The sequence below is a fragment of the Cyrtonyx montezumae genome, unplaced genomic scaffold, assembly GCF_038088225.1.
Source record: "Cyrtonyx montezumae isolate F1298 unplaced genomic scaffold, pur_monq_1.0 scaffold_7, whole genome shotgun sequence".
Lineage (NCBI taxonomy): Eukaryota > Metazoa > Chordata > Aves > Galliformes > Odontophoridae > Cyrtonyx > Cyrtonyx montezumae.
Window position 1 is genome coordinate 18946506 of NW_027072078.1, and position 18625 is coordinate 18965130.

At 34.5% G+C, this 18625-nt stretch overlaps 1 protein-coding gene across 13 annotated transcripts in view; it reads left to right on the plus strand.

The window, feature by feature from the left end:
* Nucleotides 1–18625, plus strand: part of LOC136057641 (sodium channel protein type 1 subunit alpha) — a 58218-nt gene that overhangs the window by 14513 nt on the left and 25080 nt on the right. For 2 of the 13 annotated variants that reach the window (XM_065750422.1, XM_065750423.1), the window contains exons 7-19: nt 3848–3911; nt 4530–4671; nt 4817–5023; nt 5376–5684; nt 6424–6804; nt 8001–8133; nt 8936–9174; nt 11432–11605; nt 12220–12576; nt 13245–13724; nt 15417–15534; nt 16115–16269; nt 18316–18489. In XM_065750422.1, coding sequence (XP_065606494.1) covers nt 3848–3911; nt 4530–4671; nt 4817–5023; nt 5376–5684; nt 6424–6804; nt 8001–8133; nt 8936–9174; nt 11432–11605; nt 12220–12576; nt 13245–13724; nt 15417–15534; nt 16115–16269; nt 18316–18489 — 2933 coding nt within the window. Of the gene's footprint in view, nt 1–3847; nt 3912–4529; nt 4672–4816; nt 5028–5375; nt 5685–6423; nt 6805–8000; nt 8134–8935; nt 9175–11431; nt 11606–12219; nt 12577–13244; nt 13725–15416; nt 15535–16114; nt 16270–18315; nt 18490–18625 lie in introns of all 13 variants that reach the window. The other 11 variants (XM_065750428.1, XM_065750424.1, XM_065750429.1 and 8 more) reach the window with 11 other exon arrangements.

Sequence of the window (18625 nt, forward strand, 5' to 3'; positions counted from 1 at the left end):
TCCTTCGATCTGTGGTGTTATTTACATAGTTCATATTTGTAGGAAGTTATGAATCTTATTATGAATCTAATAAGCTTTTCCTTGCTTATAGGCAATTTCGCAGAATAAAGTGATCTTGCATCTTCCTGGGTTTTTGTTGTTGTTGTTGTTTTTTGTTTTTTTTTCCAGGTTGGCAATTGGGGTATAGAAGTGGTTCTTAAATGAGTTGTTTTGTAGGACAGTAAGAAAGGCCTTAGCTGGAACTCAGAGCAGTGTAATGGCTCTGTTTAGTAGAAATTATAATTGTTTTAAATGACTTATAGTTATGTACATTATACAAAAATACCCATAAGCCATAAGTTTTTCTCTGAGCTCAGTTTTGGGAATACCATTTAGAAAGACATAATGTAAACACTGCTGGCATGAATGAGCCAAATACTCTTTTTTCCTGTGTTCTGAGATATCAAATCTGATAAAGTTAACGATAGATCCATTTATCTTGCCAAGTCTTTCATAAACAAAATTTTCTTGGAAATAAATATCGCACTGACTGACTAAAGACACTTTTCAGTTATTAATTATTGTTTCCTAATATGCATTATGTGTTTCAAGGTATGCTGTGGTACACAGCAGGTGGACTGTCAGAGCAATTCTGAAATCTGGCATTGCTTGTTATAAAATTATTCAAGTGATGCTTACATTATCTTCTCTTCTGCTGTACATTTCAGCTCAAGAACGTGAGATCAAATGTCTTGGCTTAGGAAAATCTTTAGGGATATCCCTGTGCCAGCTCTCTCTTTCCTTGTAATTGAGTTGAAATATCTATTCTCTCTTTGCCTCTTTCTTTTAGTGCTCTCTCAGTATTTTCACTTTCTTAAATAAAGACATTTATTTCATCTTGAATATATTGTCAGTGAGTCTTATATGAAGTAGAGGGAAACAGCATAAAAGAAATAGACTGATCTGGTAGGTGCAGAACTCTCAAAGAACTAGTTTGGTAGAGAAGACAAATCCTCCCCTTGGTTGTTTAAAAGGATTAAAAAGAAGCTGCAGTCACCAATGAACAGAGACCCGTGGCATTCTGGCAGAATGAACTCTCAGTGACAGCCCAGGTGCTTTTCCAGATGTCCTAGCACAAAATCTTTGTTGGATAAGGAAGATTGAAGCAATGCTGACCCCACATATGAGTTTGTCTCTTCCCTGGTGTTCCAAATGCTTCTTAAGTACTTATCTGATGCCAGACGATCTTGCAAAAACTGCAAGTTTTCTGCTTTCCTTTGTGCTGGGTTTCACAGAGGTTTCGTCCTTGTCCTGCCACTGAGGGGACTTCTCACTCTGAAAACATAATTAACTGATTATTTTTCTTAGAGGTGCTCGCAACTATTTGCTTATGAAACGCAGACTTTTCTTCAATCTGAGTGAAACATCTCAGCATCTGTTTCATGAAATAACAATTACGCTCAGTCATTACCCTAAGTTTACCTAGACAACTGTAAGTTCCCTTGAAGTGAAGTACTTGCCTGTCAGGGTGGGTTTTTTTTCACATTTCCTAGTCAAATAAAGGGAAACCAACCATGTGTCTTGAATGTAGTGAGTCTTTTCACATTACATTGGCAAAATATCATTGTGAATTATGAATTTAGTTAGGGGCATGTGCTTATACAGTTCTGTTCAGCTTGTGTTGTTAGAAAAATTTTCCTGTCATGACAATATTTTGAGCATTTATATCTGCCATCCTGCATAACGTCATTATATCAGAGTGTGCAGAGAAAGCCTGGTGGCTATTGCCTGTGGAGCTGGCAGGTCAGCGAGCTTCACCACACATCTTGTCTAGAGATTTCACACCAGCCTTGTTTTAGTGGTTCAGTTCAACTGCTGCAGTGCTGTTCTCGCATGACTGCCCTACGTATACTTGATCAGGTCAGGTTTGTGTTCTTCCCTACCAGCTGTTATGCTCCAACATGTTTTAATCATGATTAGCTGAGATCATGCAGAATAAGGTTTCTTTCACATGGGTCAGCTGTGGTCAGCACTGAGCCAGCTAACTTTCCTACTTGCATGTCAGCACAGTGCAATTCTGCAACACATGCCAACCCAACACGACAGCAGCAGCACACAGGGCAATGCACTTTGCACAGCATAGGAGATTGTACCCTGTATGCCTGAGTAGGCTGAGTATACTGAGTCCTTCATAGAGTGTCAAACACGATCTATGTGCAGCTGACAACCTATGGCCTACCTCCTGTGGCCAGCAACATGCTATGCCCATGACTGGTGGCATCTCCTCAAACCCAGTGCATAGTGATAAACTTCTTCAAGTTCACTTCTGTAGCAGCCAGGCTTCAGCAGCACAGTGTGTGCAGCCAAAGCCAAGTCTGAGCTCAGTTGTACTGGTAGGTAGAACCTCCTATGAAGCCATTTTAAGAAGACTAGCAGGTCAGCTTGGTGGAGCAGAAAGCCAATGGAAGTTTTAAATCTCAGGAAGCAAAAAGGAAACACTTCAAAAGTGCAGCAGCTTCAGAGATAAAGTATTGTAGAAGCTTCCTTTGAGGGGAAAAAAAAAACAAATTCAAAGATAGAGTGAATATGCATTTTTTTGCACATTATACCTTTATTCTTCTACAGATAGATCATTGTTGCTGTCTGAACAATCTAAAAAGTCCTTTAAATTCAGGATTACGAGACTGCTTTTGAAATGTTTACAGGGTTATTTGGTGGAACCTACCCATTGTTACTTTCCTAAGGTTAATCAATAATCAATTAATCAATAATTTCATCATATATACCCCTGGAGCACTACCTACACAGGTGAATGTTGCAGTTATTCAATTCAGATATATACCAAACTCTCTACCAATCATCAGTCTTATTGCAGACTGTAAGTGCCCATAGTAGTCAGAACCATTGGCAGCTAGATGATTTTTGCAGAGTTCACAAATCATAGAACCATTAAGGCTCAAAAGGCCACTAAGATCATCTAGTCTAACTATCAACTCATTCCTATAACATCTAAACCATGTCTCTCAGTGCCACATCTACTCTTCTTGAAAACCTCCAGGGACAGTGACTCCCTGGTCAGCCTGTTCCAAAACCTCACCAGTCTTTTGGAGGATAACATTTTTGTAATAGTCAACCTGAACCTCCCCTGGCTCAACTTGAGGCCATTCCCTCTCATACTACCACTGTTACCTGGGAGAAGAGTTCGACCCTCACCTCACCACAACCTCCTTTAAGGGAGTTGTAGAGAGCAACAGCGTTTCCCCTGAGCCTAATCTCCAGACTGAACAATCCCAGTTCCCTCAGCCAGTCCTCATAAGACTTGTGCTCCAAGTCCTTCACAGCTTCGTTGCTATTCTCTGGGCACCCTCCAGAGCCTCTATATATTTCTTGTAGTGAGGGAGGTATGAGATAACAGCCACAAGTGTTGCTAAGTGGCCAACTAGAACCCATGTCAGTGCTGATCCTTCCTTAAAACAAATTATCAGTACCCTTCTTTTTTTTCAGCTACACTTTTATTGTAAGTGTACAGTATAATGTCATAAGGTTTTATTTAGTTCAGTGGTCAGTCTGAAAGGAAAATGGTACAATTCATTTACATCCAGCAGCATTCTTCGGGATTTTTAGTACATTTTGGCATTTAACAGTAAGCCGAGAGATGGCTTTTAATACAATTCATAGTGGTATTTACTCCAAAGTTACACATCTGTTGAAAAAATGCTAATCCTTGTTTAAAAATGTATCTGAAATCATCTTCTTACTTTTAGATCTAGACTATTTATTTCAGAGAACTGTTGTAAAAAAAAAAAAAACAAGCAAAAAAAAAAAAGACTGAATTTTATTAATTTTTTGGTAATTCTTTCCTAAACAGGTCATTTTTATTTTCTGGAAGGGCAAAATGATGCACTCCTTTGTGGAAACAGTTCTGATGCTGGGTAAGACCAATTCTTATGAGATTATTTCACAGTGTATAAATTACAACTATCTTGATATGCATAGTTATATTTTGAGTGGCTACGTTCTTTCACATAAGAAGTGATGTTAGGATTTTGCACTGGAACATAGATTTGGGTTCCTGATCCCAGTGACATCATTGTACACCACTGAGCTCAGTGAACTGGTAAACGAGCTTAGTATTTGCATGGCTGACTCAGTAATTTGCAATCAATGTAATTACTGCTGGATATGAGAAGCAACAGATGGCATAGCTAGAAAACTCCCACTATGTTCCAGTTCCTGCTGCACACAGGAGTGCTATCACATTCAAGAACAGATAGTAGTTTTAAATTGACACTAGTTACAGCACTTATAATTAATTATTTGAATTATGTTTTAGAAGTCTAGATTAAGCTTTTCACTGTAGGTTTTTATATGTGGCTTTACTGCATACTTTGTTATTGTTCTTTAAAAATTATCAGTTAAAAATCACAACTTCTAGTATTACTAGGCTGATTAATCAAAGAAAAATACATTGTTTAATGCTAATCTTAAGGATGTTCCAAGTGATATTACTAAAATAACTGTACAAAGTGAGACTGGGTGTGTCTTTGCAGGCAGTGCCCAGAAGGTTACACGTGTGTGAAAGCTGGTAGAAACCCCAATTATGGCTACACGAGTTTTGACACATTCAGCTGGGCTTTCTTGTCACTGTTTCGTTTGATGACCCAAGACTTCTGGGAAAATCTTTATCAGCTGGTGAGAATTTTGTTACGGGTAATAGACTAAATATGTTTTTTCCTATAATACAAGAGGTCTGAAATCAGTTACGTTATCTTTTCAAAGTATGAGGAACAGAACTTTGTTTACCTATTCTTGCTCATTAATGCTTTCTTATTTCCAGACACTACGTGCTGCTGGGAAAACATACATGATATTTTTTGTTCTGGTGATATTTCTGGGCTCTTTCTATCTGATCAACTTGATCCTGGCTGTGGTCGCCATGGCCTATGAAGAGCAGAACCAAGCAACCCTGGAGGAAGCAGAGCAGAAAGAGGCAGAATTTCAACAGATGCTGGAACAGCTAAAGAAGCAGCAAGAAGCAGCTCAGGTATGTTTATAGTGTAATAATGGAGAAGCACATAATATGAATTTTTCTAGTGATACTCAAGTCCCCAGTTTTTGAATTTGGAGACAGAAGCCACCATGCTAGACTTTCAGTATCAGAGTTAGCTCAGAGATTTTCTCTTCTGTACTGTACTGAGAACAACTGAGGCATAATCAAGAATATTAAAAACTGGGAATATATTGTTTATTATGTTTTCCTTTAGTCTGAAGTCATCAACATAGTTTGTAAAGTGTTAAGACTTTGGGGGCAAGGGGGACTAAAAATTCTGTACAAGTAAAATTTAGCAATTTTCATAGTTTGCTGAGAGACATGAATTCATTCTGTGATGTGACAGGCCGCAGCGGTGGCAGCGGCAGCAGCAGCAGCAGCATCCGCAGAGTCCAGGGAACCCAGTGCTGCAGGAGGAGCAGGTGGGCTTTCAGAAAGTTCCTCAGAGGCTTCCAAATTGAGCTCAAAGAGTGCCAAAGAGAGGAGAAATAGAAGGAAAAAAAGAAAACAGAAAGAACAGTCTGGAGGAGAGGAAAAAGAAGAAGATGAATTTCACAAGTCTGAATCAGAAGACAGCATCAGAAGAAAAGGTTTCCGATTATCTATTGAAGGCAATAGACTGACATATGAAAAGAAATATTCTTCTCCACATCAGGTATTTCATATAGTTATTTTTAGTAGAAGCATACAGTTAAAAAATCACAGGCTGTTACAAAACAACTTTAGTCTTCCTGGTACAGTAATACGATCCTACTGCTTTAAGAAAAGAAACTGGGATTTTCATTAAATTTTCTTATTGTTGTTCATGCCTTGACAGAAAGTGCTGTAACTGCTGGGCTGTCTTGTAAAAACAAAAAAAAAATTACAAAAACAATTCACAAGGTGAAACTTAACCTCACATACCTGTTTTTGTAAAAACATTGTTCACAAATTATATTAAAAATATTCTTCAGTTCATTAGTTTCTTAGAGTGTTTAAATGTTATCTATTCTTATTAAAATGTTATGGTGTTTTTCAAATTATGATGGCCTTACATTTTCCTCCTTCAGTGATGTTGGAGGCTGGTTTAATATGCGAAGGATGCTGCAAAGATGAAAAAATATGCATGTTTATAATCCAGTTTTGCTTAATGGATAATGTGCAGCCACTTTAACTGACATTAGTAGCAAGTAGTGCTCAAAACTGCTTTTGTTTTAAGAAATCATGAGCAGAGGTATTTCTGCTTTGTAAATACAGTAGAAACAAAATATTCACAGTAGCATTAACTTCTGGTAAAAGTGGTTTCTACCCTTATGTAAGAAAAAAAAAAAAAAAAACCTGAAAAAAACTATGTGATACTACTGGCAATGCTAAATTTGAAGTTTTTAGTAATTACAAATTTTGTTCGCCTGCAGTCTTTGCTGAGCATTCGTGGCTCCCTGTTTTCCCCAAGACGCAACAGCAGAACAAGCCTTTTCAGCTTCAGAGGTAGAGCAAAGGATATAGGATCTGAAAATGACTTTGCTGATGATGAGCACAGCACTTTTGAAGACAATGATAGCAGAAGAGATTCTCTCTTTGTGCCGCGCAGACACGGTGAACGGCGCAACAGTAACATTAGTCAGGCCAGTAGGTCATCCAGGATGCTGGCAGTGTTTCCAGTGAATGGGAAGATGCACAGCACTGTGGATTGCAATGGGGTGGTTTCCCTGGTTGGTGGACCATCTGTTCCTACATCGCCTGTTGGACAGCTTCTGCCAGAGGTGATAATAGATAAACCAGCTACTGATGACAATGTAAGAAAGTTTTAAACAGCTTAGGCATCGTGGCCTTTTCTTACTGCACCAGCCAGTGTTACCTACAGAATGGAATCCTTGGCAATGCTTCCTGGTTGGTCAAGCTGTGAATGCTCCTGCATCGTGTAAAATCTTTAATAAGTTAAACAGATAAGATAGGTTTGCTACATAAGCATTTACTTGCTAATATTCTCATAACTAACAAACGCAGTTTGCAGTTTTGATATAGTAAAATACTAACTTACCTATACATCCACAAAAGCACTCTACTGTATTGCCAGGCCATGCATTCATTTTGCTACATTTGTAAATGTTCATCTGGTTATGGTCCACAAAATCTAAGTATACCATTAAAAACAGTATACAAAAATGTTATCATATGTCTGCAATCAGTGTGACACTGCTATTACCACTTTATCAAAATTAGCATTACTGGTTAATTTTGATAATATACAATTCTATATCAGACCCACTAAAAATGTAATGAGGTATTCAGTTCTTTATTACCATTCATTTCTATGTATTTCCATCCTTTGCTGGTGGAGTTTTATAGTATAAACATGTAGTTAATTAGAAGATTGTTTTCTGCATATACTATCAAAAATACAAATTATAATGTCTGTGTGAACATATTTGTGGCACATATTGCTGTCACAGTGTATATATATGCAGGTAAGAGAGGAGATCACTGAAATAAATTTATTTCTTAGTTCAAAATTGTCTACTCACATTAATTAGAAACATACTAGCATGAGGAAGCATGAGGAAGTCATACTTTTCTTATTTGCTACAGTTTGTCTAGTGTAAATAAACAATTATGTCATAGGAAATCGAAGATTTGTCAGCAAAAGCAAGGAAGAAACAGCTTGCAAAAAAACCAAATCAACAATCTTTCAAATTCAGTCCTTTTTAATTTCTTTAAATAATTCTTCTAAGCTTGAAGGAAAGAAATGCAATAGTTAAGTGAATAAACTCTTACTAAATCTTGAACAGTTCCATAACTATTGCCTATCATTTAAAAAATGCCTGCAATAATTTAAAAAATATTTTAAAGATATTAAAAAGTAAGAAAAGTCTGACGATAAAAATGAAGTGCACGAAGCACGTGTATATGCACATTAATAGCAGGGATCTATGTAGTGTTTGCCTATTTTATTATTCAAATGTCATCTCACCTATTACTGTTCCCTGTGTAGGGCACCACTACTGAGACAGAAATGAGGAAGAGAATATCAGGCTCTTTGCATGCTTCTATGGACTATCTGGAAGATCCAGCTTTAAGGGAGAGAGCAATGAGCATTGCTAGCATCCTTACAAACACTGTTGAAGGTGTGTGCTATGCATAGCTTAATGCCATTTTCCTGAAAATTTGATTTGAAACTTAAAAACTGGTTTAAAACATCTTAATAGATGTTGTCTGTCCAACAAACTGACAGTATTTCTCTATACACTCGGAGGCCTATATTCATGGAGATAATTTCATAAGTAAGCATTTCTAGTTCATTGTTTTGCCACCATCTACCTTGTGGTTATTGGCACTACAAAGTTGTGTTTGATGGCAATAACTGAAAGGATAATTATGCGTATTATTAAAAAACACTTCACTGTGCACAAAAAGATAATGAAACGTTTTTCAAATATATAACCATATATAGAGTTTTTAGCAGTTATATTATTCAGTTACTCTTTAAAAGCTCAACTCTTTAAAAGCTCAATGTGGTAAAAATGTTTTCTGTTGAACTAGGAGTGAATATTATGTTGAAAAATTTTATGTAAATACCATGAATTTTGAAATAATAATATTTACAGAATAGAATATCAAATTTGAGGAATAGTCTGACATTTAATCAAGGAACAATGGAATACATAATACAAATACATGTAATACATAAATTGATAATGATCTGGATAGTGACAGAAATAGAAAGTTCTAGATAGATAAGCTTCGAACAAATTAAATAAATTTGATAGCTACTTTTTAAGACTCTAAAGGAAAGCCCTGAAAAAATTATAAAGGATATGCTTATATCAGTATTACTGTAGATTGATAACTTGACTGGTATAATTCATCTAGCCTTGAGAATATGCTAGAGCAATTGCATACTTACTCATGAATTTTACTTTTCCACAGAACTCGAAGAATCAAGACAGAAATGCCCTCCGTGTTGGTATAAATTTGCAAATATTTTCTTGATCTGGGACTGCAGTCCGCATTGGTTAAAAGTAAAACACATTGTCAACTTAGTTGTAATGGATCCATTTGTTGACCTGGCTATTACAATTTGCATTGTTTTAAATACACTCTTTATGGCTATGGAGCATTATCCAATGACTGATGAATTCAATAATGTACTGTCAGTTGGAAATCTGGTGAGTCTCTTGCTTTTTTTGTTTACTATTTTAAAGGAAGTCTGTTTGCTTATACCTCTTTAGAAAGCTGATTTATTGGCAATTTATTGCCCTCCAGATACAACTATATCATAACATTTTTGGAAATTTGTCAAGTCTGGGTCACGTAACTTTGAATTCTGTAATACGAATATTTCCCTGTGTTCTGGAAAACCAAATTAAATATTTACAAAAAATGGCACCACTGCTACATTAAGAAAAGTCCATATTAAATAGAAGTTGATTTATCTAGCTACTAAACCAGGAAATGCATTACTTCCATGAAAAAGACAGCGCTGGAATAAATGTGTTTCTTTTTCAGTCAATACAATACAAATGTTTAAATTATAAATGTGTTTTTAATTGCTTTCATTTTATTGCTGTTTCCCAAGTACAGGTTTACAATCATTAGAAGAGTTATTTAAAGACATTTCTAGAATTTTCTTATTTAATTGAATTTTTATGTGGATATGTGGATTGTTTTCTGTATATGTTTATTTTAGACATGAAAAATATCCCACAGTAATTTTTATTCTTATAGTCTTTATATTTTTTAGAATCAGATAATTAGTAAGATACCTTTTTATCATGTTGCCAACTATATTTTCTCCCTAGTACTTCAAAAAGATAAATTATTAAAGAATTCAGTAGTTAATTTTCTGTAGCTGATGCTTTTGAACTGACAGGTTTGATCACACAGAAGTATCTGTGGCTGCAATCCTACTTTACCTCTTTAAGAACTGATTTCTTATAATGTGATTTTTAAAAATCCTTCTTTCATAATGAAAGAAAAAAATACCTCAGATCAAATAACTACAGAATTTGGAAAGGAAAATTAATAGACAAATTCCTAACCATTTTTCATATGCTTATAATAGAGTATGAGAATATGAGTTGTATTGTAGCAATTTGTCTTGTATTATAGCAATTTATAGTCTTGTTTTCTAATCAGGAAAATATATAAATCTTGGTGAACGTCAGACTACAAAGAGGGTGTGAGAGAGGTTGGCTGTAGGCACTACCCTCTTCCAATCTAAAGGTCCTTGATTTAAAGCTTCTTCTCCAATGCAGAAACGAAGCTTTCAGGACTCTGCTCCCATATTTCAGCTTTAAATCTCCTTGAGAACTTCACTGTCCTGATGGTTAGGAACCTTATTCATATTTTCACACAGTATCCATTCATTTTGACTTCTTCCATGGTTGTTTTAATTATCTTAAAAACAAATAACTTTTCCTCTCCAGTGTTTGTATCTGTGATCTATTTCAAAGTAATAATATCTATCTTGAGCTTTTGTGTTTGTACACTGAAAAGTCAGAATCTTGTCCGGATCCCGATTACCCCAGTTTTTCGCTTTAGCTTTTGCAGTTTCTGTTCAGCTTGAAAATGGAGTTATGAAAACACAAATAAGCAGTACAGTGCAGACCTCAGCCAGCCTTTAACAGTGGCTTTAAGACTTTCTTATTCTATAAGAAATTCTTCTAAAACTCATAATCACAACAGCTTTCTCTCAAAGCTACTCAGGCTCACTACCTTAATGACTCCCTAAATATGATTCCTGCTTTATTCAAAATACTGAATTCTGTGATATGAAATAATTACCAGAAATATAATGTATAAAATGCACCTTCATATGCTATTTCAGTCCTGATATTAAAATGACTGAGCTTACTGGCAACACCCACATATAAGTTCCTCAGCTTCTGTAAATTGTTGTATCTCAATTGATCCCCAGCTGTTATAAATAATCTTATATCTAGTAATCTATAATGGGATTATTATAGGCTGTATGAACAAAGGGGCTACCCATCAGGAGTCTTAGATTTGGCCTCATTCATAATACTGTATAATGTAATTAGTGTACCAAAAATTACGTTGTGCCATGCAATTTCTTGGAAAGCATTCTGGTTTATGTTGTGAAAATCAAATTAAGGATATTGTTTGTACAGCACATGAGAAAATCCATATCCTGATTTAGTTAAAATTGGATTACAAATGTTATAAAACAGAAGCTTACATACTTCTTCAGTGTAGAATGTAATTAATTGAAATAAATTACTTGGTTTGTATGACCTCAATTAAGGTAAGGTGATATAGTATATCACTACCATGAAGTATTAGCCTCATCTGTTTTGTATGATGCTAATTTCAGATGGGTAGCCTAGACAACAGCTGAACCTGCAATATTATATTTTGAAAAAAAAATAATAATAATAATAACCATCTGCACTCTGAATTCAGGTCTTCACTGGAATCTTCACAGCAGAAATGTTTCTCAAGATAATTGCAATGGATCCTTACTACTATTTTCAAGAAGGTTGGAATATTTTTGATGGATTTATTGTAACCCTTAGCTTGGTTGAGCTTGGTCTTGCAGATGTGGAAGGACTCTCGGTTCTTCGATCATTCAGACTGGTAAATATACAGCAATTGCACTGATTATTCAATGAGGCTTTATAACTCGTTTTTTCCCTTAAAAATTTTCATTAATTGCCATGATAACAATACTGAAGTCTCAGTACTACAAATCCACATGTGTTACCTTACTGTCTTCAGCAGGAACCAATAGAGATCCAGAAAAATAGATAGTAATGGCTGTTTTGGCTTACTTCCAATCTATTTATTGTATTTACACACTTTAAACACCCTGATATGCACAGAGTCTTTAGATAGAAGCATTGTGCTCTGATTAATATCACAGGAGGAAGAACTGTTGTCCAAATAGCTGCAGAAAAGTAGCCCCAGTTATTTTAAGAGATGGACTCTAAATTTTAAAATCTATTTTGACTGGTAGTTGCTTGGGCTTTGAGTAAAAACTATGCTTTGAAGGTATAAGACTATGCAAAATTTTGTGATTGAGCTTTTGAACATCATGTCTATAGAAAAGAGTAAAAGAGTATAACCTTTCAACAGTCATACTGGAGGCTTTTCATTTATTTATTTATTTATTTTTCAATAATGTCTTCTCCAAAATTATATTTGTGTTTTTGTTGCTGCATGTCCTAACATTTGTTTTTCTTTTCTTCCAGTTACGAGTCTTCAAATTAGCAAAATCTTGGCCAACTCTAAATATGCTGATTAAGATTATTGGCAACTCAGTGGGGGCTCTGGGAAATTTGACCCTGGTGCTGGCCATCATTGTGTTCATTTTTGCTGTGGTTGGGATGCAGCTGTTTGGGAAAAACTATAAGGAATGTGTCTGCAAAATTGCAAGTGACTGTGTACTTCCACGCTGGCACATGCAAGATTTTTTTCACTCTTTTTTGATCGTATTTCGAGTATTGTGTGGAGAATGGATAGAAACAATGTGGGACTGCATGGAGGTTGCTGGCCAAGCCATGTGCCTTACTGTCTTCATGATGGTCATGGTGATTGGAAACCTAGTGGTACGTAATCAAAACATTAACAAAATACTCTTCAACAACAGAGGGGGCTCAATTCTGGAGAGAACTAAGTGTTCTGGCTCTTCTTCAATAAAGCACTTAGGCTGGTGTTTTCCAGCAATGCTTAAAGTGTAAGAGATTTTTTGGCTTTAGAACAAAGTAATCTGTACCTTGTGATATCAAAAAGCTAAGACTTAATGTTAGTGTGAGCTCTTCTTCACGTTCTTAATTTGTCTTTTGGCTGTTTCTAAATATTTCTCCTCCAAATAATTTTAGTTTATGGGCTCTTAATAAATCATTTGCTGTATTTTTTTTATTATTTATCACATATGATTAGTCATCTAAATCTAGTTTCTGCTGTGTGAAGGAATAAATTAAACAATTTTATGATACCGAATAGTGAGTTTGTTATCTCAGATGATAAGGTTTTTAACCAAAATATTTAAAAGCCATCTAGATTTAAAGATACGTTCCTCAGTTGAAATATTTTAAGTAGTGAACAAAGCAAACAAAACCCCTTCATTTTTCATGGAGAAATAGTTCTGAGGGTGCTTTGATGTTTTTTGTTTTGTTTTGTTTTTTTGCTTTTTTTGTGTGAACTAGTAGACTTTTTAAATAAAGTACAAGTTCTTTGTTGACATAAATTTTGTATTTTTTTTATCTTTCTATAGGTTCTGAACTTATTTTTGGCCTTGCTGTTGAGCTCATTTAGCGCTGACAACCTTGCTGTGACAGATGATGATAATGAAATGAACAATCTCCAAATTGCCGTAGCAAGAATGCAGAAGGGCATAGACTATGTGAAAAGAAAAGCGCGTGAATTCATCCAAAAAGCTTTTGTAAAAAAACAAAAAGCATTAGATGAAATCAAGCCACTTGAAGATTTGAACAACAAAAATAGTTGTATTTCCAACCATACTGCAGAATTAAGCAAGGGCCATGATTATATTAAAGATGTGAATGGAACAACAAGTGGCATAGGCACAGGCAGCAGTGTGGAGAAATACATTATAGATGAAAGTGATTATATGTCATTCATAAACAACCCAAGCCTGACTGTGACAGTGCCTATTGCTGTGGGTGAATCTGACTTTGAAAATTTAAATACAGAGGAGTTTAGTAGTGAATCGGACCTGGAAGAGAGCAAAGAGGTATTTAGAGATTTTGTGCATTTCTCTGTGATCCCCTCTGTATGTTTTTTTTTAGTCAGCCTAAGCTAGTGTGCTCTGTACTTCATCATTTGTTATTTTGACACTTCTTTATATATGGACAAAAGTAAGCATATAAAGGAGGGTTTAATTCTTGATGAGCAAAAGTGTGAGAAAGGGTTAAAAATTACTACAGTTTCAACAGGAGATAGGATGCCATGGAGGGACCAAAATAATCCATAAGAACTGCTTATGAACAATGCTTTGTTAATAACTGTATTTAAAAAAAAACATGTTAACGATATAACTGTCCTTTTACATGACTCTGTGGATATTTTAACAAAATCATTTAAATTGATTTTATAGTGTAACTTGCAAAGCAACTATACCCTCAGTGAATTATTGTGTTGATATTTTAGACAAGCTACAAAATTTTCATTCCAGACATTTAACAAATTAATTTTCTTACTTGAGGAGCATTAAACTAGTTAGTTTCCATTCTAGTAGCAACCCAGTTTCTTTGTAGGATAGTTAATCTTCCCTTGCCACAGTTATATTACTAATAGTACCAGTTTTAGGCTGGGTGAATTCTGTGCTGCTGTCATTTTGTTGTTGCCCTCTAATGTTCTCTACAAAAATTCATTGCCAAGTTAAAAGCAATCTTTGGATCCTCCTAAAGAAAGGAGACGAGTACAAAAGAGCGTTTTCCCATGGGAATGTGTTTCAGAGACAAGCATGTTCCCATTCTTCACTGAATATCTGAAGCATGATTATTTCTCTTCCTATTAAATATTTTCCAGAATGTCTTAGAAATAGGTTTCCTCTCCAGATGGCTATTCTGTTTGCTTTTAGCAAGGTAACTAGTCAATTATCTTAAAAGTATTAGCTTTAATTTAAGATAATTAAGTATTACCTTAGAATTTACACCATTAATTTTAAAGAACTTAACTGTAGTGTCCATAATGTACGGAAGAAGAGAATGGTAAATTAAAATGAAAAGTAAATATTTATTCCAAAATGAAAAGTCTTTTGAAAAGTTTTGAAAAGTATTTTCAAAATGATTTTGAATGGCAAACAATACTGCAAAGGATGAGTTGTGAATAATGGATTGCTAGAAGTAAACAGTATTTCTGTTAAAATTTCAAAAAGGCAATTTTCAGGTGAAAATGGAATTAAAATAAAACCACCTCAATATAATGTTTCTCATGAAAACTAATGACATAACCTAAAACTGGATACCTGAACCTGATATTGTCCTCCACATCTAAAATACAGCCTTCTATGCTTAACAGAACTTTTTTCCCCCATCCCTTTCAGTTCCCAACCAATTTATATAGTAATATTTGGCCTGTTACCTGCTTTTCAATAGACTTCAGTTTGCTGCATATATATTTAAGCTGCATTATGTCCAGATCAAGAGACCTTTACCACTAATGGCTAGTTTTGGTCGTAAATCTTTGTAGGCTTAGAACCACTATTCATATTTTTTAGTTTAAAACACTTTTCTTCAAACTTTATATACCAATGATACAGTATAAAGAAAAATCAAAATTTGTACAGATTTCCCTTTAATTTGTCAGCAATACACTTGTACTGAATACCAGAACAAATGAGCTATTTATTCTGAAAAGTACTTACATTTTCCTTAGAAGTATTTAACAGGCAATTGTGATCCTTTTTTCTTTTTGTTTACAGAAGCTAAACATGTCTAGTTCATCTGAAGGCAGCACAGTTGACATTGGACTTCCTGCAGAAGAGCAACCAGAAGCTGAACCTGAGGAATCCATGGAGCCAGAGGCCTGCTTCACTGAAGGTGTCTGAGAGAAAAAAATAATCCAAAATTACCTATGAAATATAGAATAATTAATTATTAAAACTACTTATTAATATTTGTTTAATTATTTACTTTTTTTGTCAGTTTTTAAGCTATGATTAGAATCAGTAATACTTCTAGACCATAATTTACCATATGGGTACTACATTTAGTATCTCACACAAAAGAAAGTACAATAAAACACTTGCCCAAGAATTACACATAAACTTTCTTTACATTTGAATGAATTTGTACATTTTTATTTCTTACCCTGTATTTTTTAATTTGACTTCATGTTTCTTGAATTTTTTTCTTTCTGCATGAACTGTATTGAGCAGTTCATTTTCATAAATGAGAAATATTTTTTCTCATCTATTCTTAGAATGGTAAATTCATATTGTCTCAGTGATAGATTTTATTGCTTTGAAGGAGAAAAAGATCATCTAGGTAAAAATTTTCTGAGTTTTTACTAAATAGCGCAGCTTCTGGACATGTAGTGTTGTATCACTAAGTATACACAACCAAAAATCATGGAATTCAGCAATATCTTTCTTTTTCTCAATACATATGCTGTTAAAAGGCTGTGTACGGAGGTTCAAGTGCTGTCAAGTAAGTGTAGAAGAAGGGAGAGGAAAGCAGTGGTGGAACCTTAGAAAAACATGCTTCAGAATTGTTGAACACAACTGGTTTGAGACTTTCATTGTCTTTATGATTCTCCTCAGTAGTGGAGCTCTGGTAAGTAAAACATTAAGAGAGCATTGGAAATGTTCTCAGAAAAAAATTGTTTTAACTTAGTTCTCTGTTAGAAAGAACACATAAAATTCCATGTTTTCAAAGGATCACTACATTTTAGTCAGGACTTTAAAAAACAGGTAGAAGATGACTATTCTCAACAGTATGTCCAAAAAGAACAGATGTAATTGATTAGAGAGGATTTAACTCCACAGCTGATAGTAATGTGCCTGAAGATGGGAGAGGGACAACATGAGAAGAAAACACAGTTAGCTTTGTTATTTGAGTTTGGTCTCTAGTTTAGTGTAAACTGGTGTTTAGTGATGTGTCTCAGAGTAAAGAACTGTCTCCTTCAAGAATAAGAATTTATCATTTATACTTCTAGTACAGACTCATGTAGACTATAATGATATTTGTAAAAAAAAAGAAATTGTTGATCATCATGTGATAAGAACAAGCCTGTGAGGAGAGAGTAATGAGATTACAACTATAATATAAATCTGTAATACAAATCTGTAACAATAAAAGAAACAATACTTAGGAGTATTTATTTTACAAATAAAAACTATGACAATGAATACAGAAATTTGAGATTAACTGACAAATGAAGCTGAGCCTGGATACATACTGAGCTGAAGTTTCTTAGGAAACTGTTAGCTCTGAAATAACCTATTGTATGTCTAGCACCCACCCAGGGAGATACAATAATTACCATTCAGTAAATTCCTTAAGTTCCTGAATCATTAAAAAAATTACTTCGCAGTAGTATATTAGAAACTCCTTAGGCCTCTCCCAAAATTTAAAAATAGAGCTAGTGGTTCACAGTTTATGATTATATCTGACAATAGGTTTGGTTAAATCTGTAAACACTTTGGTTTTCTTTTCTTTAATATCAAAATAGCAATCAACTAAGAAACTTTTATACAGTACAACATGGCAAACTTTCCTATGTTCTAAAACCCACTGAAATGATAAAAGATTTGCCTCTAAACTATTGAATTTTGGTTGATGATACTGACTGAAGAAAACAAAAGCAACAAAGATTTAAATAAAAGAAAATTACAGACAGGAAACCTATAAAGGTCCATCACTGTGTTTTGAGATGAGGTCCCAAAGTGTTAGCATTTCATGCTCCTGAAAGTAACGTATGTATCTGACCTAAGTATCCAGAAGTACCAATACACAGTCACCAATTGATTTACTGATTTACTAGTCATTAGAACTGACAGAAGGGTTTCAAAATCAGACTGGGTAAAAATGAGTTTTAGTATTGATGAATACCCAGATATTTGCAAGCAGTCAGGTCATTCCAGTTCTTTAATTCCAGTAAAACCAATAACTTTTATAAGAAAGAGTACTATAATTACAATTTAAAAGCAATTAATGGCAAATTTTATAGGACAGAAACGATTACTGAAAAGCAAATGTTATACTTTTGAGCAACATCTTTTCTCACATTTCTAAAACTGAAAACCTGAAAACATAACACTGCAAGATCCATAAGAAATTTTATGTATATAATAATAGAGAAAAATACATTAAAGCAAGTATATGATTAATATTTTTTTTAAGGAAGGAGTAACTTGTTTTATGATTTATTACTTAAAATTTTCAAAAACTAACACGACAGCAGCATAAGGTAACTGCATTGTCATTGTCCTGAAAATTTTACAGCTGTGGCCCTGGATTTTAAAAATGGATCTCCCTACATATAAACCAAATAATCTCAATAGAATTCTGCTCACTACCATCCCTTTGTAGAATCAAAGCTGTTCGTGAGAACTGAAAACAGCCTGAATAGAATAATTGAACAGCAGCAATAAATAAAAATCTCTGACCAGAGAAGCTGTTGCTCCTCCTTCCTGTAAGCTGAAAAATATTTCTCTGTACTGAGGTAGTAGAAAAAAAACCCTGAAATAAAAGTGGTACTCCTACACCTGTTCTTGAAGAAAACTTGCTTCCTTTCTTTTTGTTCCTTATTGTTGTTAAAACTAAACTATGTGTTGTTGTTAAACCTGAAACAAACATCTTTGAATATTTTTCTCACAGGCATTTGAAGATATATATATTGAACAGCGTAAAACTATCAAGACTATGCTGGAATATGCTGACAAAGTCTTCACTTACATCTTCATTCTGGAAATGCTGTTGAAGTGGGTGGCCTATGGCTATCAAACATACTTTACTAACGCCTGGTGCTGGCTGGACTTCCTGATTGTTGATGTATGTAGTGTATTTCCTAGGTGCTATTTTTACATATTTATTTTTTCATTACTTTCTCTACAACCATATCTGTGTATACCAACTAGTTTACTTTCCCGTTTAAAAAGTAAGGCAGATGGAAAAAGAAATCTCTAGT